We start from the raw sequence: 26,254 nt of genomic DNA, 5'->3' as shown, positions 1-26,254 counted from the left end.
ATGTGACTAGGAAAAGAATGCAGTTATTTTCTGATGCTTTGACATGTATACAAGTGTTCCCAGAGGTACATTAAAGAACGACATAAATGGCCCTGCGGAGTCCAGCTTTCAGGGCGTTTGGGGTTTTAATACACAGGCGAATAATTTATTTATTTATTTATTTTATTTTTTTTTACACACCCCCGTATTTCACAAGTAGTTCTTATCTGTGTCTCCGAGAGATTATTTGTAATCCATGGCTACAGAAAATGTATTTAATACACAGGACCAGGCAGAAGTTTGAACAAACCTTTTAACTCGGACACTTCGTGTCTTCAAGTAATGATGGATATCAGTTCTCTTTACTTACTTAAGTTTTTTTATGATGAAGTCATGGATGTATTTTTTTATAATAAGGTAATGTGAGATATAAATATATTTTTTTTAAACTAAGGGCTAAGTGATAATCTGGATTTTCATTTTTAATTTATTAAATAGTAGGTTTTGGTTTTGAAATATTACACGCTAATGTATTTATTTCTTTATTACCAAGTAAAAATGGATTTTTTAAAAATGTTATTAGGTCATAACTGGCCATGTAAGGTAACAGAGCATGTTTCTGAGCAATCTGGGATTTCCCTACAGAGACAGAAGAAAAGCTGGGAGAAACTCAGCTTTAATCGCACAACATCACTCAGTTGAAACGGACCATTCGCAATTGTGTTTCGTCGAAATTCTTTAAGCCAGGGGTTTTCAAAGTGTGGGAGAGTCAGGCCCCCCCCGAGAGCAAATAAACAACAGCGCCAACAATTTTTGTTGTTGCTATACTTAATGTTCCATTCGTATTTAAAAAAAATGGTTGTTGTACACATTTTTATTTTTTCTTTTACACATTTTAAACATCTGTGCTTTTTGAAAACATCTTTTTTTACACATTTAAAACATACGAGCTTTATTAAAACATCTTTTTTTACACATTTTAAACATCTGTGCTTTTTTTAAAACATCTCGTTTTACACATTTTAAACATCTGTGCTTTTTTAAAACATCTTTTTTACACATTTTAAACATCTGTGCTTTTTAAAACATCTCGTTTTACACATTTTAAAACATCTGTGCTTTTTTAAAACTTTTTTTTACACATTTTAAACATCTGTGCATTTTTTAAAACATCTTATTTTACACATCTGTGCTTTTTTAAAACATCTTTTTTACACATTTTAAACATCTGTGCTTTTTAAAACATCTTTTTACACATTTTAAACATCTGTGCTTTTTCAAGCATCTTTTTTTACACATTTTAAACATCTGTGCTTTTTCAAACATCTTTTTTTATACATTTTAAACATCTGTGCTTTTTTAAAACCTCTTTTATACATTTTAAACATCTGTGCTTTTTAAAACATCTTTTTTACACATTTTAAACATCTGTGCTTTTTAAAACATCTTTTTACACATTTTAAACATCTGTGCTTTTTCAAACATCTTTTTTTACACCTTTTAAACATCTGTGCTTTTTCAAACATCTTTTTTTATACATTTTAAACATCTGTGCTTTTTTAAAACCTCTTTTATACATTTTAAACATCTGTGCTTTTTAAAACATCTTTTTTACACATTTTAAACATCTGTGCTTTTTTTTTAAACATCTTGTTTTACACATTTTAAACATCTCATAGCATCGTTAGCTAGCACCTCTTGGCAGACAACGCACTGTGGCAGTGGAGCATCTTCAGATCCAGTCCATGAAAATCCAAACTTTAAATAATCGTGGTCATGCTTCCTTCTTTTTTTGCTTGGCCCAGACTCTGTCTCCTCACTCACTGTAGCTTTAGCTACTAAAAATAAATCCATTTTGTCTCTGGCAAAGGCTAGCTGAAGTTCGCTAAATGTCCGCAATAGTAACTTATTCTGGTTTATTTTTCCTCACGTTGCGCCCCCCCGAAGAACTCTGCCGCCCCCTAGGAGAGGCGCGCCCCACACTTTGAAAAGCCCTGCTTTCAACCATCGTTTCTAATTTGCGTAAACCGCCAACGGAAACCCGGATGTGATGTGAAGCGGAGTTCCAGCTCCTACCCAATAACGACAGGTCCTGAAGCGTTTTGTTCCTTTTCCACCGCAACGATCACAGCGTTTTATTGATGAACAGACACCACTGACACTGGAGACTCCTTCCTGAAGTGTTCAGTAAATCTCCTTCCAGAAAGCGTCACCATTTCAAAGATTATACTTTTGTCTTTTTATGTAGAAAATCCAAGAGAGAAATCCCCGTGTGAGTTGTAACGGTAGAAGAGATAATGAATGAATAGAATAGTGAAATTAATCACCACCTGACCAGCATCACCGTGAGCCCGATGAATAATTTTACATTTTATGACGGATTTATAATCAGTAAGTGCAACATGAGAAGGGTTTGTGATGCATAGGAAATGAATCGTGTTTAAGATTTACATTTTTGCCGGTAATTTAAATATTGAGCTTTTTATTTACTCGTATGTTTGTATTGATATTTCTGCATTAAGTAACGAAACTACAGTATAACCCTCATAAGAAGTCGGTATATGTGGCCTCTGAGGTCCTTAAAATGGTTATCGTAATATGAAATAATAATAATAATGTATGTTTTTGGTTTAGCATGAATGGAGGGGAGCTTTTCGACTTCATCGCCGCGAAGGAGAACGTGACTGAGAACGAGGCCATCGAGTTCCTGAAGCAGATTCTGAAAGGCGTTGGTTTTATGCACAACAAACAAATCGGCCACTTTGATCTGAAGGTAAGGGAGAAAACAAGCTGCTTGGTGACACCTTTATCACCTCACATCTGTAAACGCTGTGTTTCTGTGCGAACGTCATTTCCGACTTCATTTTATTTTTGTGGTCAGAAAGCAGTCAAAAGCACCATGCGAGGGATGGCACTGGAAATCTCCTGTCATAAAGTGCGACCTTTGGACCCACATTTGCATAAAACCTTCGCTTTACCACCTACTGAGGCGCGCTTTAGCTCATGCACTGACACAATGGGTTTTTCAATCCTGACTTCAAGCGCAGGATTCAAAGTCCTTTCCGAATTAATTTTCTTTGTTGAACTCATTGTTTGATAATAACGCAGACGCATCGAATCGAGAGCATCATATTAGGCAGCGCGTACTGTGTACTGCAGTATTTACTGTATATCAAGGTTACAGGTCGTGACATGTAGCAGCAGTGTTGTAGTCAAGTCCGAGTCCAGTCTCGAGTCCGCAGTGTTCAAGTCCAAATCATTAAAAAATATTTCGAGTCTGAGAACAAGACCCCAACCGTACCTTTTGACGGTAGCTGTTTCAACGCCATTAACATTAGTTAGTTCCTGAACATGACGTACGAACAGCTGAATGTGCTTCTCTTTATCAGTATTCTGTCAGAGATGGTTGGGAGACGTGCAGAAGGTGTGTTTATTAATGCAAGTGAAGACAATCCAGAACGGCGGGGAAAATCGTGAAACAGGTCGAGCAAGGTGCAAACAGGCTATCGTAGACTCGGCCAAATCAAAGACGAGGAACAGGAAATCAGGAAACCAAACAAGGAAATAAGGCTCGGTAATGTGTCAGCAACGCAACTCAATACTTCGCAAAGTAAGTGTGTTTTCGCAGTGACGCGATGTTAATATAAATATCTTATTCCAAATTATTATAGCACGTTATAAAAAAATCCGAGTCCTCATCTCCAATTTACGAGTCCGAACGCAGTTGATGCACAAGTCCGAGTCCGAGTCATCAATGCTCAAGTCCAAGTCGAGTCACGAATCTTTAAAATTAAGGCATGAGTCCTGGACTCGAGTACTACAAGCCTGTGTAGCGGTGTTATAATTAGACGAATAGAATAGAATAGATTTTAAAAGGATCAAGAGGAGCTGATTTGATTGGGTATCACCAAGCCACGCCGCTAAATTCATTTTCAGTTCAGTTTGAATTAAATATAGCGCTTTTAACAATGGACATTCCCACAAAGCAGCTTTACAGAAGTCCATAATAATAATAATTTAATCCTTAAATAAATATGATCATTCTAACTCCACCCACTTTTTTTAATGACTACAAGACGCTTTTTCCACAAAAATAATTACAATAGTATTCCTTGTTTTGATTAATAGATTAAACTGTACTTTTATTTGTTTCGATGGAGATTCACACTCGTCGTATTCACACGCCAAAAAGAGCAAAACTCTTTCTGGGCTCCTTATGTAAGCGTTGACGTTATTATTTCTTGATCTATGACCCGAATGGAATGTAACATAGAGGATTTGAGCACATCTGGAAATCATCTGATGTGGACATGGGGTTACATTGAAGATCTTTTTTGCTGTTGTTTTGTTGTTGTTGTTATTGTTGTTATCCAGCCTGAGAACATCATGCTGTCAGATAAGAACGCGGAGCATCCCGAGATTAAGATCATCGATTTCGGACTCGCCCACCGCTTCGTCCCAGGAGAGGAGTATAAGAGTCTGTGTGGCACTCCTCAGTACTTAGGTGAGAGATGAGGTGTGTGTGAGTGGGTGTGTGGGGATTTTTTTCTTTGTGAAGATGCAAAATGACCCTAATGACAGGAAACCGCCTTCATGAGGCCACTGTACAGGGACCGACGAAGAAAATGTGAAAACGTTGAAAGTGAAATGCGTAAAACTGAAAGGCCTCAAGGGTTTCCTTTGGCTTTCTAAGGACGAGGCTCAAATGTAGCCACAGCAATAAGTTCAATAATAAGCAATAAGTAAGCAATGTTTTTTCCATCCAAGATGGCGCCACAGACGGCTGCCATGGGACTTTGCTCTCTCGTACTTTCTATGTTTTTGTGTAATTGTTGTGTTAATTCGTCTCCGTGCTTCACGGAATGCTGCGCTGAGGGTTTTTTTAATGCCTACACATTCCGGTCCTGATAGGAGCGAAATGCGTGGGTGTTTTTTCCTCTCATTTCTCAACCTCTCCCTTCCTGACAAGCCTCTGTCCTGCTTTGCTTCTGCGGACTCGTCTTGTCTGAGAGACCCTTCCTGCACTGTTCTCCGAATCAAAATTATGGATTTGATCAACTGGTCACTTCACGCAATTGACACAATCTTCTCGACGAGAAGTCTGGGTTCGGGGGAACCTGCCTGTCCTGCCGGAACGTTTGCAGCCGGATACACCATGGATGCCTGGGAGAAGTGGCGTGTGGTGTGCTTGGCGATTCTTTCCGTGGAGGACATTGAGGATATTTACCTATTCGGAACCATGATCACAGGATTTTTGCTGATTGGACTTGGCATTGCTGTTCAAAGCCCCACAAAGCTGCCCGACATGATTGAGGCGGTGGGCAGAGCTGTCGGCACTCAGACTGTGGCTGTTCAGAACTTGAGTCGCAAGATTGCTAACATCATGGAGAAGTTGATGGCTTTGCAAAGAGAAATGGATCATTTTGGTGGCCAGAATGGACAAGCGGGTTAAGCGAAAAAGGACACGTCTACCCATTTTAAGTCTAAACAAATTCCAATCTTATCTTGGCTCTCCCAGCCAGCACTGCCTTCAAGGCCATTGCTGTAGAAACGCGATTCTCCCCCTGGAGTTCAATGCAGTGAGACTGTGTGTGTGTGTGTGTGTGTGTGTGTGTGTGTGTGTGTGTGTGTGTGTGTTTTTTTTTTTCCCCCCTATACTTTCTCTCTGTCTGTACTATGAAAGCTAAGTCAAACCGGAGTCAAATTCCTCGTGTGTGTAACATACCTGGCAATAAAGTGCTTCTGATTCTGAAGTATAATAATAATAATAATAATAATAATAATGGATGCATATAAATCATCAAGAAACAATATGAGAAGAATAAGAATAAAAGTAAATAAATACACAAGACATTGTTAAATTAGGGGCTAGAATGAGAGTAACAAATGAATGACATCTGAGAGTTTGAATGAGGAAAAAGTAAAAAAAAAAAAGTCATAAAAATAGTTTGTGAAAGAAAACCAAGAATGAGGTTAAAAAAATACCAAAAAAAAAACCATTAAAAATAGATTCTGAAGGGAAAAAATTACAACAGAAATCAAGAATTCAAGTCAATAAAAACAGAAGAAATCATAAAATTATTGCGTGAAAGAGAAATAATTACAACAGAAGTCATAAAAATTGTTTTCAAAGAAAAACGGGGAAATAAAAACAGAAGAAATGATAAAACTAATGCTTGAAAAACAAAAATTAGAGCAGAAGCCATAAAAATAGTTTGTAAAAAAAAAAGGAGAGTAATTAAAAAAAAACTTTAATAGAGTTCGGAATGTAGTGGTTAGCGCTGTCGCCTCACAGCAAGAAGGTCCGGGTTCGAGCCCCGTGGCTGGCGAGGGGCTTTCTGTGCGGAGTTTGCATGTTCTCCCCGTGTCCGCGTGGGTTTCCTCCGGGTGCTCCGGTTTCCCCCACAGTCCAAAGACATGCAGGTTAGGTTAACTGGTGACTCTAAATTGACCGTAGGTGTGAGTGTGAGTGTGAATGGTTGTCTGTGTCTATGTGTCAGCCCTGTGATGACCTGGCGACTTGTCCAGGGTGTACCCCGCCTTTCGCCCGTAGTCAGCTGGGATAGGCTCCAGCTTGCCTGCGACCCTGTAGAAGGATAAAGCGGCTAGAGATAATGTGATGTGATGTGATAATGGATGCATATAAATCATCAAGAAACAATATGAGAAGAATAAGAATAAAAGTAAATAAATACACAAGACATTGTTAAATTAGGGGCTAGAATGAGAGTAACAAATGAATGACATCTGAGAGTTTGAATGAGGAAAAAGTAAAAAAAAAAAGTCATAAAAATAGTTTGTGAAAGAAAACCAAGAATGAGGTTAAAAAAATATCAAAAAAAACATTAAAAATAGATTCTGAAGGGAAAAAAATGACAACGGAAATCAAGAATTCGAGTCAATAAAAACAGAAGAAATCATAAAATTATTGCGTGAAAGAGAAATAATTACAACAGAAGTCATAAAAATTGTTTTCAAAGAAAAACGGGGAAATAAAAACAGAAGAAATGATAAAACTAATGCTTGAAAAACAAAAATTAGAGCAGAAGCCATAAAAATAGTTTGTAAAAAAAAAAGGAGAGTAATTAAAAAAAAACTTTAATAGAGTTCGGAATGTAGTGGTTAGCGCTGTCGCCTCACAGCAAGAAGGTCCGGGTTCGAGCCCCGTGGCTGGCGAGGGGCTTTCTGTGCAGAGTTTGCATGTTCTCCCCGTGTCCGCGTGGGTTTCCTCCGGGTGCTCTGGTTTCGTCCAAAGACATGCAGGTTAGGTTAACTGGTGACTCTAAATTGACCGTGAGTGTGAATGGTTGTCTGTGTCTATGGTGGGGTTTACATTAGACCGTATCAGCGGATCATCAGATTAACGTTTTTAAAACGATTAGTGTGCACACAGCAATGCCAATACACGATTTGCGTGCACACAGCAACGCCAATATACGGATACGCTGGGCTCCGCAGGCATCCTGCGCTCCAAATCACTCCGCCCTGAACAGCGAGTGCCCTCTGGAGGGTGCGCACTCCGGCCCTGCGCAGCTCACAGAGCGTGCGAGTGAAGCGCACGAGCAGTGATTCGGGACTGAGCCGCTGTGTGTGTGATCCCAGCGCATGTCGGGCATGCGTGTCACTTACCACTTGCAAGTGGAAGGATGGCAAGCCTAAAGACAATCATAACTACACAATGGGCAGTATTTGCATCAGTATTTGCAGTATTTTCATACTTTTATACTCTTTAATGAAAAGTGATACAAGGCGGAAGTCCGCGCCGTTTTTCAGCAGTCGTGTCACATGACCAACGCCAGCGAATCAGGAAGGTGGATGTCACAGTGACGTTGTCCAATGACGACGCCAGCTAGAGCTCAGCACAGCGTATCCGCGTATTCTCAATGTTTACACAGCACCAGACCAGACACGATCTGGATTGAATACATGAACCCTGACGGATTCCCGTTTCCCGGCGTTTCCAGGCGTTTTAATGTAAACGGACAGTGCATCCGCGAAGAAAACGAGACAGATACGGTCTAATGTAAACTTGGCCTATGTGTCAGCCCTGTGATGACCTGGCGACTTGTCCAGGGTGTACCCTGCCTTTCGCCCGTAGTCAGCTGGGATAGGCTCCAGCTCGCCTGCAACCCTGTAGAACAGGACAAGCGTCTACAGATAATGGATGGATGGATTTTGGAATAAAATACAAACAAAAAACAAAGTTTGAAAGAAAAACATCATTTAAAAAAAATTGAGTGTGTATTCTTGAAATCATATACTTTAGTTGCTGATCTTATAATCCAACAAACTCCTGATTTATCATGTTGTATATCTGACGCTTCCCGGTCTCGCTGTCGCACTAAACACGTCTTCATTACACTGGACATAAAGGAGTTCAGTGTAGTTCGTGGACGTGTGTGTGTGTGTTGTGTGCTCTGAGCTCTCTGAAACTAGCAAACAGGAAGTGGTTTAGGACAGGAAGAGCAGAATTCGAGCGCAGTTGAGGTTGTAGTGAGGTGTTGGAGATCTCAAACTTTATTGTATGTGTCCTGCTCCACCTTCATATGCGGCTTTTCACACAATCAGCACGACTTCTGGTTTGCCCTCATACTTGTCTTGCTGTCCTGTAGTGCATCGGGTTTTCGAATCTTTTTGTAGCCATGGACCTGGCTTTAAAAAAATATAATAATAATAATAATAAACAACCCACTGAACTCAGTGCAGATTTATTTAAAAAATATTCAAAATAGGGCGGGGGCGGCACGGTGGTGTAGTGGTTAGCGCTGTCGCCTCACAGCAAGAAGGTCCTGGGTTCGAGCCCCGTGGCCGGCGAGGGCCTTTCTGTGTGGAGTTTGCATGTTCTCCCCGTGTCCGCGTGGGTTTCCTCCGGGTGCTCCGGTTTCCCCCACAGTCCAAAGACATGCAGGTTAGGTTAACTGGTGACTCTAAATTGAGCGTAGGTGTGAATGTGAGTGTGAATGGTTGTCTGTGTCTATGTGTCAGCCCTGTGATGACCTGGCGACTTGTCCAGGGTGTACCCCGCCTTTCGCCCGTAGTCAGCTGGGATAGGCTCCAGCTTGCCTGCGACCCTGTAGAACAGGATAAAGCAGCTACAGATAACTTCCGTACGAAGTGCTGCTTAATTAAAAATAGAACAGTGTCACATTCTTCAGCAGCATAGCTACAGTGGTGCTTGAAAGTTTGTGAACCCTTTAGAATTTTCTACATTTCTGCATAAATATGACCTAAAACATCATCAGATTTTCACACAAGTCCTAAAAGTAGATAAAGAGAACCCAGTTAAACAAATGAGACAAAAATATTATACTTGGTCATTTATTTATTGAGGAAAATGATCTGATATTACATATCTGTGAGTGGCAAAAGTATGTGAACCTCTAGGACTAGCAGTTAATTTGAAGGTGAAATTAGAGTCAGGTGTTTTCAATCAGGTGTGAATGGGCACCCTGTTTTATTTAAAGAACAGGGATCTATCAAAGTCTGATCTTCACAACACGTGTTTGTGGAAGTGTATCATGGCACGAACAAAGGAGATTTCTGAGGACCTCAGAAAAAGCGTTGTTGATGCTCATCAGGCTGGAAAAGATTACAAAACCATCTCTAAAGAGTTTGGACTCCACCAATCCACAGTCAGATAGATTGTGTACAAATGGAGGAAATTCAAGACCATTGTTACCCTCCCCAGGAGTGGTCGACCAACAAAGATCACTCCAAGAGCAAGGCGTGTAATAGTCGGCGAGGTCACAAATGACCCCAGGGTAACTTCTAAGCAACTGAAGGCCTCTCTCACATTGGCTAATGTTAATGTTCATGAGTCCACCATCAGGAGAACACTGAACAACAATGGTGTGCATGGCAGGGTTGCAAGGAGAAAGCCACTGCTCTCCAAAAAGAACATTGCTGCTCGTCTGCAGTTTGCTAAAGATCACGTGGACAAGCCAGAAGTGTATTGGAAAAATGTTTTGTGGACGGATGAGACCAAAATAGAACTTTTTGGTTTAAATGAGAAGCGTTATGTTTGGAGAAAGGAAAACACTGCATTCCAGCATAAGAACCTTATCCCATCTGTGAAACATGGTGGTGGTAGTATCATGGTTTGGGCCTGTTTTGCTGCATCTGGGCCAGGACGGCTTGCCATCGTTGATGGAACAATGAATTCTGAATTATACCAGCGAATTCTAAAGGAAAATGTCAGGACATCTGTCCATGAACTGAATCTCAAGAGAAGGTGGGTCATGCAGCAAAACAACGACCCTAAGCACACAAGTTGTTCTACCAAAGAATGGTTGAAGAAGAATAAAGTTAATGTTTTGGAATGGCCAAGTCAAAGTCCTGACCTTAATCCAATGGAAATGTTGTGGAAGGACCTGAAGCGAGCAGTTCATGTGAGGAAACCCACCAACATCCCAGAGTTGAAGCTGTTCTGTACGGAGGAACGGGCTAAAATTCCTCCAAGCCGGTGTGCAGGACTGATCAACAGTTACCGGAAATGTTTAGTTGCAGTTATTGCTGCACAAGGGGGTCACACCAGATACTGAAAGCAAAGGTTCACATACTTTTGCCACTCACAGAAATGTAATATTGGATCATTTTCCTCAATAAATAAATGATCAAGTATAATATTTTTGTCTCATTTGTTTAACTGGGTTCTCTTTATCTACTTTTAGGACTTGTGTGAAAATCTGATGATGTTTTAGGTCATATTTATGCCGAAATATAGAAAATTCTAAAGGGTTCACAAACTTCCAAGCACCACTGTAGATCTGTCGGATTAAAAGCATGAACACTTGATGGCACATCAGCGCCACATCCATTTAGATTTCAGGTCGAGCTGTAAAACGTTCAGTGAGCGCTTAATGACGAGCCGTTTCTGTAAAACTTTGATTGTCGTCATGAAAAGGAAAACTCTGACCATACATTTGTTCATCTTGAAAATCCAGAAGACCGGTACACAAGATAGACCTTTCGGTAGGTTTGAAGGATGAGCCAGAGGTTTTTAAAGTTCTGGCACTGACTGTGGAGAAAAGTATGTAAATATGCGATTTGAGACACATCGTAGTTTGTTCAGTCAGCCGCTGTGTGTCCGCCGTTTGCGTTAAGACATGTAGCATTAATTACTGAAGGATTGCGGATGTGACACGCCAGACGAATGCATATACAGGGAGTGCAGAATTATTAGGCAAGTTGTATTTTTGAGGATTAGTTTTATTATTGAAAAACAATTATGTTCTTGATGAACCCAAAAGACTCATAAATATCAAGGCTGAGTATTTTTGGAAGTTGGAGTAGGGCTTTCTTAGTTTTAGCTATCTTAGGAGGATATCTGTGTGTGCAGGTGACTATAACTGTGCATAATTATTCGGCAACTTAACAAAAAACAAACATATACCCATTTCACTCATTTATTTTCACCAGGGAAACCAATATAACAACTCAACATTCACTAATATACATTGCTGGCATTCAAAAACAAAACAAAAAAAACAAATCAGTGACTAATATAGCCGCCTTTCTTTACAAGGACACTCAAAAGCCTGCCATCCATGGATTCGGTCAGTGTTTTGATCTGTTTGCGATCAACATTGCGTGCAGCAGCAACCACAGCCTCCCAGACACTGTTCAGAGATGTGTACTGTTTCCCCTCCTTGTAGATCTCACATTTGATGAGGGACCACAGGTTTTCTATGGGGTTCAGATCAGGTGAACAAGGAGGCCACGTCATTAATCTTTCTTCCTTTAGACCCTTTCTGGCCAGCCATGCTGTGGAGTACTTGGATGCGTGTGATGGAGCATTGTCCTGCATGAAAATCATGTTTTTCTTGAAGGATGCTGACTTCTTCCTGTACCACTGCTTGAAGAAGGTGTCTTCCAAAAACTGACAATAGGACTGGGAGTTGAGCTTGACGCCATCCTCAACCCGAAAAGGTCCCACAAGCTCATCTTTGATGATACCAGCCCATACCAGTACCCCACCTCCACCTTGCTGGCGTCTGAGTCGGACTGGCGCTCTCTGCCCTTTGCTGATCCAGCCACGAGCCCATCCATCTGGCCCATCAAGACTCACTCTCATTTCATCTGTCCATAAGACCTTAGAAAAATCAGTCTTGTGATACTTCTTGGCCCAGTCTTGACGTTTCATCTTGCGTGTCTTGTTCAGTAGTGGTCGTTTTTCAGCCTTTGTTACCTTGGCCGTGTCCCTGAGTATTGCACACCTTGTGCTTTTTGACACTCCAGTGATGTTGCAGCTCTGAAATATGGCAAAACTGGTGGCGAGTGGCATCTTGGCAGCTTCACGCTTGACTTTCCTCAGTTCACGGGCAGTTAGTTTGCGCCTTTTTTTTTCAACGCGCTTCTTGCGACCCTGTTGACTATTTTGAATGAAGCGCTTGATTGTTCGATGGTCACGCTTCAAAAGCTGGGCAATTTTAAGAGTGCTCCATCCCTTTGCAATATATGTCACTATTTTTTACTTTTCTGAGTCCGTCAAATCCCTCTTCTGACCCATTTTGCCAAAGGAAAGGAAGTTGCCTGATAATTTTGCACACCTGATATAGGGTGTTGATGTCATTAGACCACACCCCTTTTCATTACAGAGATGCACATCACCTGGTATGCTTAATTGGTAGGAGGCTTTCAAGCCTATGCAGCTTGGAGTAGGCCAACATGCATAGAGAGGGTAATGTGGTCAACATACTCATTTGCCTAATAATTCTGCACTCCCTGTACACATGGCAGCCATTTTGTGTACGCGTAGCTAAAAGCAAGTGTAATCCCATGATTTCAAACACTGGTTTTCTGCTCAGGCCATGACGCACTCGACTTGGTGAATGTCGCAGCTGACTCATGGCTGCATCACATCTTGTGTGAAAGGTTGCACTCCAACACAAAGTCGCATGCATGTACATTCTGTGTCTCTGTCCTCATCGTCAGAAAACAAAATGGACGACCCAGGGTAATGTGCAAAGTGTGCGTCAGAGTTTCCCGTCACGTAGTCTTTATTCTGTCAGGAATAAAACACTTCACGGTGTGTTGTTAAAGGAAAACAATCAGCAACAGCAGCACCGTGGGTATTGTTGAGTTACTGTTTCCACAGTGAAGTTCATTATTTTGTAACTAACTATAGCAGGAAGTGTTTCATTGCTCTTCTACTACAGCAGTTATAACAGCAGATCTGACACGTTGGTACTAACGAGCTACGTTATTGTTTCTATAGTAACAAGTCAAACTTGGACTGGTGGACGGTGGATGCTTCACATATTAAAAACACATCAAATCATTGATCCGGTGATGTTTTCTGTGGCTCACTGCAGCGATGACAGCTCTGTAATTACCCCGAATTGAAATTACAAATTAAATCAGACGGTTTCACGTTGCTATTGTCTCGCTGTCTCATTTCATCTTCGAACTCGACTGGTTTAAGACCCTTTGTGTGTTCTTTGTGGCTTCCCCTAACCGCTGTCTCTTCTCTTTCTTTCACTTTCTTTCGTTTTTGTTCTTGCAGCTCCTGAGGTGATAAACTACGAGCCACTGAGCATAGCCACCGACATGTGGTAAGCAACACACACTTGTATAAAGAAACGCACAGTGTTTCCTGTTGTAAACGTTTTTTTTGTGTTTCATTTCTCATCAGTGTGTTTTTTTCTCACAGGAGCACTGGCGTTATTACCTACATCCTGTAAGTTCTGTGCTGTTCGTGCATTTGGACATCTTTATTTTATTTGTAGCCCAAAATGGAGATTTAGTTCATTTCTGTGACTATTTTGTGAGGCTGAGTTTTTCAGTCCTTCAATCAATTCAGTGTTTATTTAAACTTTATAACAGTGTAATGGATCTCACTGGTTTCTCTTTAAAAACCCACGGGTCCTGTTCAACTGCACATGCACCCTTACTGACTGATTATCTACTAAGTCTATCTATCTATCTATCTATCCATCCATCCATCCATCCATCCATCCATCCATCCATCCATCCATCCATCCATTATCTGTAGCCGCTTTATCCTGTTCTACAGGGTCGCAGGCAAGCTGGAGCCTATCCCAGCTGACTACGGGCGAAAGGCGGGGTACACCCTGGACAAGTCGCCAGGTCATCACAGGGCTGACACATAGACACAGACAACCATTCACACTCACATTCACACCTACGCTCAATTTAGAGTCACCAGTTAACCTAACCTGCATGTCTTTGGACTGTGGGGGAAACCGGAGCACCCGGAGGAAACCCACGCGGACACGGGGAGAACATGCAAACTCCGCACAGAAAGGCCCTCGCCGGCCCCGGGGCTCAAACCCGGACCTTCTTGCTGTGAGGTGACAGTGCTAACCACTACACCACCGTGCCACCCCCTCCTTCCATTCTTTCTTTTTTCTTTTGTCCTTTCTTTCTTTCTTTCTTTCTTTCTTTCTTTCTTTCTTTCTTTCTTTCTTTCTTTCTTTCTTTCTTTCGTCCTTCCTTCCATTCTTTCTTTCTTTTTTCTTTCACCCATCCTTCCTTCCTTCCTTCCTTCCTTCCTTCCTTCCTTCCTTCCATTCTTTCTTTCATCCTTCCATTCTTTTTCTTTTGTCCTTTCTTTCTTTCTTTCTTTCTTTCTTTCTTTCTTTCTTTCTTTCTTTCTTTCTTTCTTTCTTTCTTTCTTTCTTTCATCCTTCCATTCTTTTCCTTCCTTCCTTCCTTCCTTCCTTTCTTTCTTTCTTTCTTTTGTTTTTCCTTCCTTCCTTCCTTCCTTCCTTCCTTCCTTCCTTCCTTCCTTCCTTTCTTTCTTTTGTTTTTCTTTCTTTCTTTCTTTCTTTCTTTCTTTCTTTCATCCTTCCATTCTTTTCCTTCCTTCCTTCCTTCCTTCCTTCCTTCCTTCCTTTCATTCTTTCATTTTTCCTTCCTTCCTTCCTTCCTTCCTTCCTTCCTTCCTTCCTTTCTTTCTTTCATCCTTCCATTCTTTTTCTTTCTTTCTTTCTTTCTTTCTTTCTTTCTTTCTTTCTTTCTTTCATCCTTTTTCTTTCGTCCTTTCTTTCTTCTTTCATCCTTCCTTCCTTCCTTCCTTCCTTCCTTCCTTCCTTCCTTCTTTTTCATTCTGTCTTTCATTTCTCTCTCTCTCTCTCTCTCCCCCTGAGGAGAGGCTTTAAGAGTGTTTATATATCCCTAACAGATTTCTGATAGTCCTGTTGAAGACGAGGTTGTGGAAGTTAAAAATTTGCCCTGGAACACAGCTGGAACAGAGCTGCTTAGCTCCGCCTCCTTTTCCATACAAGCCAATTCAGTGCATGTGTAGATTAAACTCGGTGCATGTGTAGATTAAACGCAGGGGATGTGTAGATTAAACTCGGTGCATGTGTAGATTAAACTCGGTGCATGTGTAGATTAAACTCGGTGCATGTGTAGATTAAACTCGGTGCATGTGTAGATTAAACTCGGTGCATGTGTAGATTAAACGCAGGGGATGTGTAGATTAAACTCGGTGCATGTGTAGATTAAGCGCAGGGGATGTGTTCTAATTGAAGTCATGTCAGCGCTTTGTTTTATTTCAATGGCAATTCACCTTTAACACTACAAATGACAAACTGGCCCTTTAACATTGCCTTCCATTCAGGTTAAGTGGTATATCACCTTTCCAAGGAGACACGGATGAGGAGACACTAAAGAACATTCTGGATATGAAGTACGACTTTGACGAGCAGTACTTTAGCCAAACAAGTGACATCGCAAAAGATTTTATTGAGAAGCTGTTCGTGAAAGATCAGAGGTGAGTTCATGATAACGTGGAACATAATGGTAGAGTTTTTCACGAGGGCTGGTGATCATTAGAACATATGTCTGTCTCGCCACAGTGAGAGAATGACGGCTGAGGAATGTTTACTGCACCCCTGGATAAAGGTACCATCTGACCTTCATCTTATATATACAGTACTGTACAAAAGTCTTAGCCCCCCTATTTTTTTCATCCAAACTTTGTGACAGATTTCTATTTTATGACTTATACATTATCGAGTCGGTACAAAAACATTTTTAGAGTTCCAAACATTCGGTTTTTTTCCAGCACAAAATTAAACATTACAAGGGGGAAAAAAAAGATTCAGTCTGAGCAGCATATTCCATAAGAGAGTACTTTTCAGATTAAAAAAGAAAGCATAATGAAGGCTGCTGGGTCAAAGTGTCCAGAAGAACCGTAGCTGGTTCTGGAAGATGCTCAATAAAACCTACAGCTCATTTCCACATAAAACTGCACTCATTGGACCTGAGATGACTATTTTTATTATTTTTTTTTAAAGCAAAGGGTCGTTTCACACCAAATATTGCCCGTTTCATTTATCCTGACTTACTGCTTACGGTATTTTTTAATGTTGAAACATGTTTCTTTTCATTTCATGATTTTTTTTTTAAATTTTTTATGCCATTTTTGGTCGACAGCATTTCTTTACATGTGTCCAAGACTTTTGCATGCGACTGTATATTCAGGAGTTCTCATTTTCAGTTGGATAAATCATGGTCTAGTTTACGTCATCAAACAACAAATCAGCCTGGATATCATGAACTCGTGTTTTATGACACTCAAAGCTCATCTCATTTCATTATCTCTAGCCTCTTTATCCTGTTCTACAGGGTCGCAGGCAAGCTGGAGCCTATCCCAGCTGACTACGGGTGAAAGGCAGGGTACACCCTGGACAAGTCGCCAGGTCATCACAGGGCTGACACATAGACACAGACAACCATTCACACTCACATTCACACCTACGGTCAATTTAGAGTCACCAGTTAACCTAACCTGCATGTCTTTGGACTGTGGGGGAAACCGGAGCACCCGGAGGAAACCCACGCGGACACGGGGAGAACATGCAAACTCCACACAGAAAGGCCCTCGCCGGCCACGGGGCTCGAACCCGGACCTTCTTGCTGTGAGGCGACAGCACTAACCACTACACCACCGTGCCGCCACACTCAAAGCTGTGAGAAGGTAATAAAGGTTTCAGCTGTTGTGAGGAAAGTAAGTAACATGAGCAGCGTCCTGAGGAAGTTGAAAATTTCATGATTCGATTTCACTCTTGGCCAAACTGCTTTCAGATGAGTCGGTTGAATAAATGGGGCTGATAAAGTGACAGTAATTCTTCTCGCAAGTCATAGAAATCATTTTTCAGTCACTTGTAAATCGAGTCAGGAGAGCGAGTTATAGTTACAGTTATAGTGTCGAGCGAAAAAGATTAAAATAACACAAATACTCCTTTCTAAAGCTGGTTTCTAAATGTGACTACAAGTAGCATTTAAGAATACGTAGTAGTACACCAAATCTGTTTTCATAGTTCAAGCGATATTAAAACAAAAGTTTCTCTCGACTCCATTTGTAAATCAGGTGACCCCCACATGGGGTCGTGACCCCTAGCCTGGGAAACCCTGCTCTTAGTGATGATGTACAGTGGCATGCAAAAGTTTGGGCACCCTTGCTGAAAATGTCTATTACTGTGAATAGTTAAGTGAGCAGAAGATGAACTGATCACCAAAAGGCATAAAGGTAAAGATGACATTTCTTTTCAGCGTTTTCTGCAAGATTTGTGTATTATTTTTGTTTTGTACAATTGGAGAGTGAAAAAAGAAAAGGAACACCAGGCAAAAGTTTGGGCACCCTAATACATTTGAGTTCTCAGGGAACTTTTACCAAGGTTCCAGACCTTAATTAGCTTATTGAGCTGTGGCTTGTTCAAATTCTTCGTTAGGAAAGGTCAGATGATGCGGATTTCAAAGCTGTATAAATTCTCTGACTCCTCAAACTTGTCCCTAAAATCAACAGCCATGGGCTCCTCTAAGCAACTCCCTCGCATTCTGAATAATAAAATAATTGATGCTCACAAAGCAGGACAAGGCTACAAGAACGTAGCAAAGTGTTTTCAGGTAGCTGTTTTCTCAGATCGTAATGTTATTAATTAAGAAACGGCAGTTAACAGAAACAGTGGAGATCAAGGTGAGGTCTGGAAGATGAAGAAAACTTTCAGAAAGAACTGCTCGTTGGATTGCTAGAAAGGCAAATAAAAACCCCTGTTTGACTGCAAAAGACCTTCAGAAAGATTTAGCAGACCCTGGAGTGGTGGTGCACTGTTCTACTATGCAGCGACACCTGAACAAATTATGACCTTCATGGAAGAGTCATCAGAAGAAAACCTTTCCTGCGTCCTAGCCACAAAATTCAGCGTCTGAAGTTTGCAAATGAACATCTAAATAAGCCTGATGCATTTTGGAAACAAGTCCTGTGGACTGATGAAATCAAAATAGATCTTTTTGGCCATAATGTGCAAAGGTATGTTTGGAGAAAAAAGGGTGGCAAATTCCAGGAAAAGAACACCTCTCCAACTCTGAAGCATGGGTGTGGATCGATCATGCTTTGGGGTTGTGTTGCAGCCAGTGGCACAGGGCACATTTCATTGGTCGAGGGAAGCATGGATTCGAATAAATACCAGCAAATTCTGGAAGCAAACATCACACCATCTGTAAAAAAGTTGGAGTTAAAAAGAGGACGGGTCCTACACTAAGACGATGATCCAAAACACACCTCAAAATCTACAATGGAATACCTCAAGAGGCCCAAGCTGAAGGTTTTGCCCGGGCCCTCACAGTCCCCTGACCTAAACATCATTGAAAATCTGTGGATAGATCTCAAAAGAGCAGTGCATGCAAGACAGCCCAAGAAACTTGTAGAACTGGAAGCCTTTTGCAAGGACGAATGTGTGAAAATCCCCCAGGTAAGAACTGAAAGATTATTAACTGACTACAAAAAGTGTTTACAAGCTGTGATACTTGCCAAAGGGGGTGTTACTAGGTACTAACCATGTCAGGTGCCCAAACTTTTGCTTCAGGTCCTTTTCATTTTTTGGTATTTTACGCCTGTAAATGATGAAAATAAAAATGTAATCTGGGCGGCACGGTGGTGTAGTGGTTAGCGCTGTCGCCTCACAGCAAGAAGGTCCGGGTTCGAGCCCTGTGGCTGGCGAGGGCCTTTCTGTGCGGAGTTTGCATGTTCTCCCCATGTCCGCGTGGGTTTCCTCCGGGTGCTCCGGTTTCCCCCACAGTCCAAAGACATGCAGGTTAGGTTAACTGGTGACTCTAAATTGAGCGTAGGTGTGAATGTGAGTGTGAATGGTTGTCTGTGTCTATGTGTCAGCCCTGTGATGACCTGGCGACTTGTCCAGGGTGTACCCCGCCTTTCGCCCGTAGTCAGCTGGGATAGGCTCCAGCTTGCCTGCGACCCTGTAGAACAGGATAAAGCGGCTAGAGATAATGAGATGAGATGAGAAAAATGTAATCTTGCGGAAAATATTAAAGAAATGTGTCTTCTTTACCTTTAGGTGATCAGTTCATCTTCTGCTCACTTAACTATTCACGTTAACAGACATTTTCAGCAAGGGTGCCCAAACTTTTGCATGCCACTGTATGATGCATTCTTTCCATCCATTTTATTGTTTCTTTTCCTCTCTCTCTCTCTCTCTCTCTCTCTCTCTCTCTCTCTCTCTCTCTCTCAGCCCCTGACACGTAAGCAGGCAGCCAACAGGAGTCGCTCATCCATCAACATGAAGAATTTCAAGAAGTTCAATGCCAGGAGAAAGTGGAAGGTGTGTTTGTGTATAAACTGGAATCACACTGCCATCTTTCGGTCAACTTGAATATTACAAGCACTTGGTTGAGAAAGACAAATTCACCAAACTGTTCAGACATTTAATATCAGTCAGGAGCCAATATTTAATTTATTTTTATTTATTTTTTTTAAAGTAGCCCTGAGACTCAACCTTTCAATGACCTTGATCTTCTTGTATCCAGATGTCCTATAACATGGTGTGGGCGTGTAACAGACTGAGTCGTCTGCAGCTGCTCTGCAAGGCAGCCAAAGAGGACGAGGAGCTGGTAAGGATTGCATTTTAATTATTTTTTATGGTTAAGAGGCAGGATCCATCCTTATCTACTGCTTGATTAAATAGATTAAATGCTATTTTTCATGTATCATAATATTTAATATACCTTGTAATATAAAAATGTACATAGTACACCTGGATGTATACTACTGGTCAAAAGTTTGGGGTCACCCAGACAATTGTGTTTTCCATGAAAAGTCACACTTTTATTTACCACCATAAGTTGTAAAATGAATAGAAAATATAGTCAAGACATTTTTCTGGCCATTTTCATGCTCCAGAAACTCAATCTGCTCAAAGGAAGGTCAGTTGTATAGCTTCTCTAAAGAGCTCAACTGTTTTCAGCTGTGCTAACATGATTGTACAAGGGTTTTCTAATCATCCATTAGCCTTCTGAGGCAATGAGCAAACACATTGTACCATTAGAACACTGGAGTGAGAGTTGCTGGAAATGGGCCTCTATACACCTATGGAGATATTGCACCAAAAACCAGACATTTGCAGCTAGAATAGTCATTTACCACATTAGCAATGTCTCATCTCATCTCATTATCTCTAGCCGCTTTATCCTTCTACAGGGTCGCAGGCAAGCTGGAGCCTATCCCAGCTGACTACGGACGAAAGGCGGGGTACACCCTGGACAAGTCGCCAGGTCATCACAGGGCTGACACATAGACACAGACAACCATTCACACTCACATTCACACCTACGCTCAATTTAGAGTCACCAGTTAACCTAACCTGCATGTCTTTGGACTGTGGGGGAAACCGGAGCACCCGGAGGAAACCCACGCGGACACGGGGAGAACATGCAAACTCCACACAGAAAGGCCCTCGCCGGCCACGGGGCTCGAACCCAGGACCTTCTTGCTGTGAGGCGACAGCGCTAACCACTACACCACCGTGCTGCCCAGATTAGCAATGTATAGAGTGGATTTCTGATTAGTTTAAAGTGATCTTCATTGAAAAGAACAGTGCTTTTCTTTCAAAAATAAGGACATTTCAAAGTGACCCCAAACTTTTGAACAGTAGTGTGTGTGTGTGTGTGTGTGTATAATATATATATATATATGTGTACACACACGCACTTTATCCTGTTTTTTGTGAAGTTAAATGTATGTCTAGTTTTATCACATTAATAGATGTCAAAATATACATATTACAGTGGTGCTTGAAAGTTTGTGAACCCTTTAGAATTTTCTATATTTCTGCATAAAAATGACCTAAAACATCATCAGATTTTCACACAAGTCCTAAAAGTAGATAAAGAGAACCCAGTTAAACAAATGAGACAAAAATATTATACTTGGTCGTTTATTTATTGAGGAAATAATTAAAAAAGGTACACTGTTGCAGTTTTCTAAAGAAATCCGCTGGTAGTTTGTTCCTGGTTTCTTTCTCCAGTTCTTCTGTCTCTGCAGGGAAACCCCAGATTTCTCAGAAACATGCTTAATTATGTGCCTTATATGCGTAATTAATGGGGGGAAAAAATTCTGTTATGCAGCAATAAAAAATAACATCATAAAAATCAGTCACATACATGTAACAAGAAAGAAATTAACCTAATTATATTTTTAAAAATCCATTTTTACTTGGTAACAAAGAAATAAATATATCAACATGTAAAATTTCAAAACAAAAACCTACTATGTAATAAATAAATAAAAAATTAAAATCCAGATTTCTATGACCCAATCATAATGAAATATATCTTAATTTAATAATAATAAAAAAATAAATATCTATATTACCTTATAATAAAAAATACATGCATTACTTGATGATTCAAAAAAAACTAATCACCAGAATAAAAATGTACTATTTAATACTTTTAAAATGTCAGAAATCTGTTATCTAATAGTAAAGAAATGAATGCATTATGGAATTTTTTTTAAATGAGTAATTGTTTTTAATAAAGGAAAAAAAAATTCTATAACCAAACAATAACAAAATCAAAACTATTTAATGATTTAATAATGCAAAATATATTATCTAATAATAACTTTTTTTTTAAAGTATCTATTAGATATCACAGTCCTCTTAACAAAATACAAAAATCTCTGTAATGCCACATTGGTTGGTGAAAGGCGCTGTAGAAGTTAAACTTGTTGTTGTTTCTTAGAAAGAAAAAGGGATTTTTGAAAACGTGTTGTTGTAGGCATGTAAGACAAAATTTCTTTAAAAAAAATTAAGTTGCCTTGTACAGTATTATTTTCTGTGAATATATCTGTATTTTTCTGTCTATTTTAATTATTATTTACATCAACATACTGATTTTATTAGTCTTTGTTCATTTCAGGCCATTTTATATCACGATTTTTTATTTTGATGATGAGTATTCCTCTCTAACCTTGTGTTCGTTCTTCGTCCTCCAGAGAAGTTGCGAGAGCGACCAGGAAGACACGCAGACGAAGCCGGCCTCGCTCATCCGCCGCAGACTGAGCAGCAGCTCCTGAACCTCACTCACCTCCACCTTCTCCTCCAGCGTCTCTCAGATGAAACGTGTCACAGGCTCACACAGGAACCCGGAGCTCTCCAGTCGTGCGCTCTTTATTTATTTCAGAGTTCACTTTGTGCATTGTTTGACCTTTATTATTCTCCAGCTGTGTTTTGTATGAGCGTTACAGTGCGTATGGCAGCCATATATCATGACACGGTTATTTCTGAAAACGTTTTATTTTATTTTGTGCACACATTGATGTGTGAGGGTTTCAACACGCACAACACTGTACGGTAAGTACCCTCCTGGAGGGATTAATATAAACCAGTGTCATACAGGACGAGCCAGATAAAGTCTGTTTTGAAGTGTCTTTGGTTTACATTTACGTTTAATGTTTGGGTTGTGTGTGTGTGTGTGTGTTTTACATATTTTAAAGGTCATAGGCAAGGGTCGGAGGTGAAATGTAGAATATCAACTTTATTGTCTAGAAGAACGACCCAAAAAGCGAATTCAAGCTTCCTAGTGTCTAGTTTGCACCCTAAAATTAAATAAAACGGTTAAAATATACTGTTTTGCCCAATTTCCGAAGGGTTGTTTACATCTCACTTATGCGCACTTTCACTGCCAGGGGACCGTCGTCATGATGTCATTTAAGCCAAACAGACTGGGAGCAGCTCTGTGTTTACTTGCGAACCGAGCACACGTGTACGGACTTTGGTTGTGAGAGGTTGTGTAAAATGTCTGAAAGCGATAGCGATTTTGAAGCAGGAACTCTCCAAATTGAATATCGAGAGGTGAAACCATATATGTATGAACCTATGGCCGTTCCAAAGCAATCGGTGAATGTGGCTCACTGGTTTGACCATACGGCCTCGGAATCGGACGGCGATTCAGCCGACTCTGATCGCGGTGACGCCGGACCTCAACAAGACTCGCGCCCAAACGATTTATCCTGGTAGTTATGATAAATTCCTACTTTCGTCGTAATACTAAATAAAAGCCCTTTTAAAGAATAATTAAACCGCCCTCCCTAGTGGATATAGGGAACGATTACTGGACAGCGCGCCGGTAGGCCACATTAGCCTGCCATCCGCGGCATTATACTATTTATAGCCGACTCTAAGCGAGGAAATATCCCTTTGTCTCATTTCCACAATGATTGTACAGGATCCCTCAGGATTCTTGACTTGTCAATTGCAAGCAAAAGTAAAAATGTTTCCCTCCAATCTTCTCCTTTTTGCTTGAGCGTTGCTGCTCCGTTTCTTCTTTGACTGCTTGATTTTGTTTCACACGCACAAGCCACTCTCTCCGCCTCGTCTCCTCTTTCGGAAAAAGCCAACCCACTCGCTCCGCCTCTTCTCCTTTTTTTGAAAAAGCCAATCCACACTCTCTGCCTCTTCTCCTCTCTCGGTAAAAGGTAAAAACTTCTTCCTGAACCGGTCCCGTTGTTACTGTTCACTGCACAACAATAAGGCATGGGGGTTTTCTTTGGAAATTCCCGAACGCACGTCTGCACTCAAGCCGAACGGCAATGCAAGTAAACGGAAGCGGACTCAACTCAAGCAGTTTGTTTGTCTTAAATGACGTCACACGCCGAGTGGTCACGAAAATAGCCATACAGAAATTTGCCACGATCCGCGCTAACTTATTTTAATTATTACTTATTAACAATACTTCTTGGGACCAGAAGAAAATGACAGAAGGTTTTTTAACATATAAAGTTTCAAATGTGCATAAAATTAAAACCGTTGCCTATGAGCTTTAAAGGAAAACTATTCCTTCAAGGAGATAAGCTGTTAAACACAAACTGTCGCTGTGCCGTGGTTCAAGCCATGTAGGTTTAAGATTACTTTCGGTCCAGTCAGAGAGAATGTGAGCTGAAAAGACAGACAGCCATCTTTTGCATGTTTTGGTTGTCTTAGCTACTGCCATACCAGGAAGCTTGGTGTGTTTTTGTGAAAATACAGAATGACTAATTATCAGTTCTTAATCACATCTGAAAAACAAGAAGGACAAAATAAGCACAGCTGCCTTGGAGCTTAGAGCATCGATTATTACATTATTAGATTATATTTGAGCCAAGTTACAGTTGTGTAACAGCTAAGAAATATTTATTTTATATCGTATAAAACATTTGTGGTTTATTATTATTGTTATTATTATTATTATTATTATTATTTAATTCTCCTAAATATTCTTAAAGGCACAGCTGTCTGTCGTGTACCCAGTAAATTAACTGTATGTTTTTCTTCTACAACCCCGATTCCAAAAAAGTTGGGACAAAGTACAAATTGTAAGTAAAAATGGAATGCAATAACTTACAAATCTCAAAAACTGATATTGTATCCACAATAGAACATAGACAACATATCAAATGTCAAAAGTGAGACATTTTGAAATTTCGTGCCAAATATTGGCTCATTTGAAATTTCATGACAGCAACACATCTCAAAAAAGTTGGGACAGGGGCAATAAGAGGCTGGAAAAGTTAAAGGTACAAAAAAGGAACAGCTGGAGGACCAAATTGCAACTCATTAGGTCAATTGGCAATAGGTCATTAACATGACTGGGTATAAAAAGAGCATCTTGGAGTGGCAGCGGCTCTCAGAAGTAAAGATGGGAAGAGGATCACCAATCCCCCTAATTCTGCACCGACAAATAGTGGAGCAATATCAGAAAGGAGTTCGACAGTGTAAAATTGCAAAGAGTGTGAACATATCATCATCTACAGTGCATAATATCATCAAAAGATTCAGAGAATCTGGAAGAATCCCTGTGCGTAAGGGTCAAGGCCGGAAAACCATACTGGGTGCCCGTGATCTTCGGGCCCTTAGACGGCACTGCATCACATACCGACCGACTAGTGGCCTAGTGGTAGCGTGTCCGCCTCTCGATCGGGAGATTGTGAGTTCTATTCACGGTCGGGTCATACCAAAGACCATCATAAAAATGGTACCTATTACCATCTGGCAAGGCATGCTGCAATACAGATGTGCATGGGGAGTTAAACTCTCGTGGTTACCAGAGGACTAGCCCCCCACTATAACCCTAGCTATGTAATAGGTGAGAGGCCGAGGGAAACGGAGATCGGCGCCGCCCAATGCGCCACCATCAGAGTTGGGCCTGGTTAGTACTTGAGTGGGAGACTGCCCAGGAATACCAGGTACTGTAAGGTGTGGGAGGGACTTTAAGCTTTTAAGCATCACATACCGTACAGGCATGCTTCTGTATTGGAAATCACAAAATGGGCTCAGGAATATTTCCAGAGAACATTATCTGTGAACTCAATTCACCGTGCCATCCGCCGTTGCCAGCTAAAACTCTATAGTTCAAAGAAGAAGCCGTATCTAAACATGATCCAGAAGTGCAGACGTCTTCTCTGGGCCAAGGCTCATTTAAAATGGACTGTGGCAAAGTGGAAAACTGTTCTGTGGTCAGACGAATCAAAATTTGAAGTTCTTTATGGAAATCAGGGACGCCGTGTCATTCGGACTAAAGAGGAGAAGGACGACCCAAGTTGTCATCAGCGCTCAGTTCAGAAGCCTGCATCTCTGATGGTATGGGGTTGCATTAGTGCGTGTGGCATGGGCAGCTTACACATCTGGAAAGACACCATCAATGCTGAAAGGTATATCCAGGTTCTAGAGCAACATATGCTCCCATCCAGACGACGTCTCTTTCAGGGAAGACCTTGCATTTTCCAACATGACAATGCCAAACCATATACTGCATCAATTACAGCATCATGGCTGCGTAGAAGAAGGGTCTGGGTACTGAACTGGCCAACCTGCAGTCCAGATCTTTCACCCATAGAAAACATTTGGCGCATCATAAAACGGAAGAGACGACAAAAAAGACCTAAGACAGTTGAGCAACTAGAATCCTACATTAGACAAGAATGGGTTAACATTCCTATCCCTAAACTTGAGCAACTTGTCTCCTCAGTCCC

General features: G+C 40.8%; 1 protein-coding gene across 4 annotated transcripts in view; it reads left to right on the top strand.

The window, feature by feature from the left end:
• Positions 1-24,797, top strand: part of LOC132871499 (death-associated protein kinase 2-like) — a 53,070-nt gene extending 28,273 nt beyond the window's left edge. For all 4 annotated transcript variants that reach the window (XM_060905695.1, XM_060905697.1, XM_060905696.1 and 1 more), the window contains 9 exons: positions 2,614-2,752; positions 4,354-4,483; positions 13,484-13,532; positions 13,631-13,657; positions 15,566-15,718; positions 15,804-15,849; positions 19,479-19,568; positions 19,774-19,857; positions 22,241-24,797. In XM_060905695.1, coding sequence (XP_060761678.1) covers positions 2,614-2,752; positions 4,354-4,483; positions 13,484-13,532; positions 13,631-13,657; positions 15,566-15,718; positions 15,804-15,849; positions 19,479-19,568; positions 19,774-19,857; positions 22,241-22,321 — 799 coding nt within the window. In that variant the 3' untranslated portion in view covers positions 22,322-24,797. The remainder of the gene's footprint in view (positions 1-2,613; positions 2,753-4,353; positions 4,484-13,483; positions 13,533-13,630; positions 13,658-15,565; positions 15,719-15,803; positions 15,850-19,478; positions 19,569-19,773; positions 19,858-22,240) is intronic.
• Positions 24,798-26,254: the final 1,457 nt, after the last annotated feature.

The sequence above is a fragment of the Neoarius graeffei genome, chromosome 23, assembly GCF_027579695.1.
Source record: "Neoarius graeffei isolate fNeoGra1 chromosome 23, fNeoGra1.pri, whole genome shotgun sequence".
NCBI classification, from domain to species: Eukaryota; Metazoa; Chordata; class Actinopteri; order Siluriformes; family Ariidae; genus Neoarius; species Neoarius graeffei.
The sequence above is the reverse complement of the archived record's forward strand: the minus strand, read 5'-3'. Positions and strand labels throughout refer to the sequence as shown.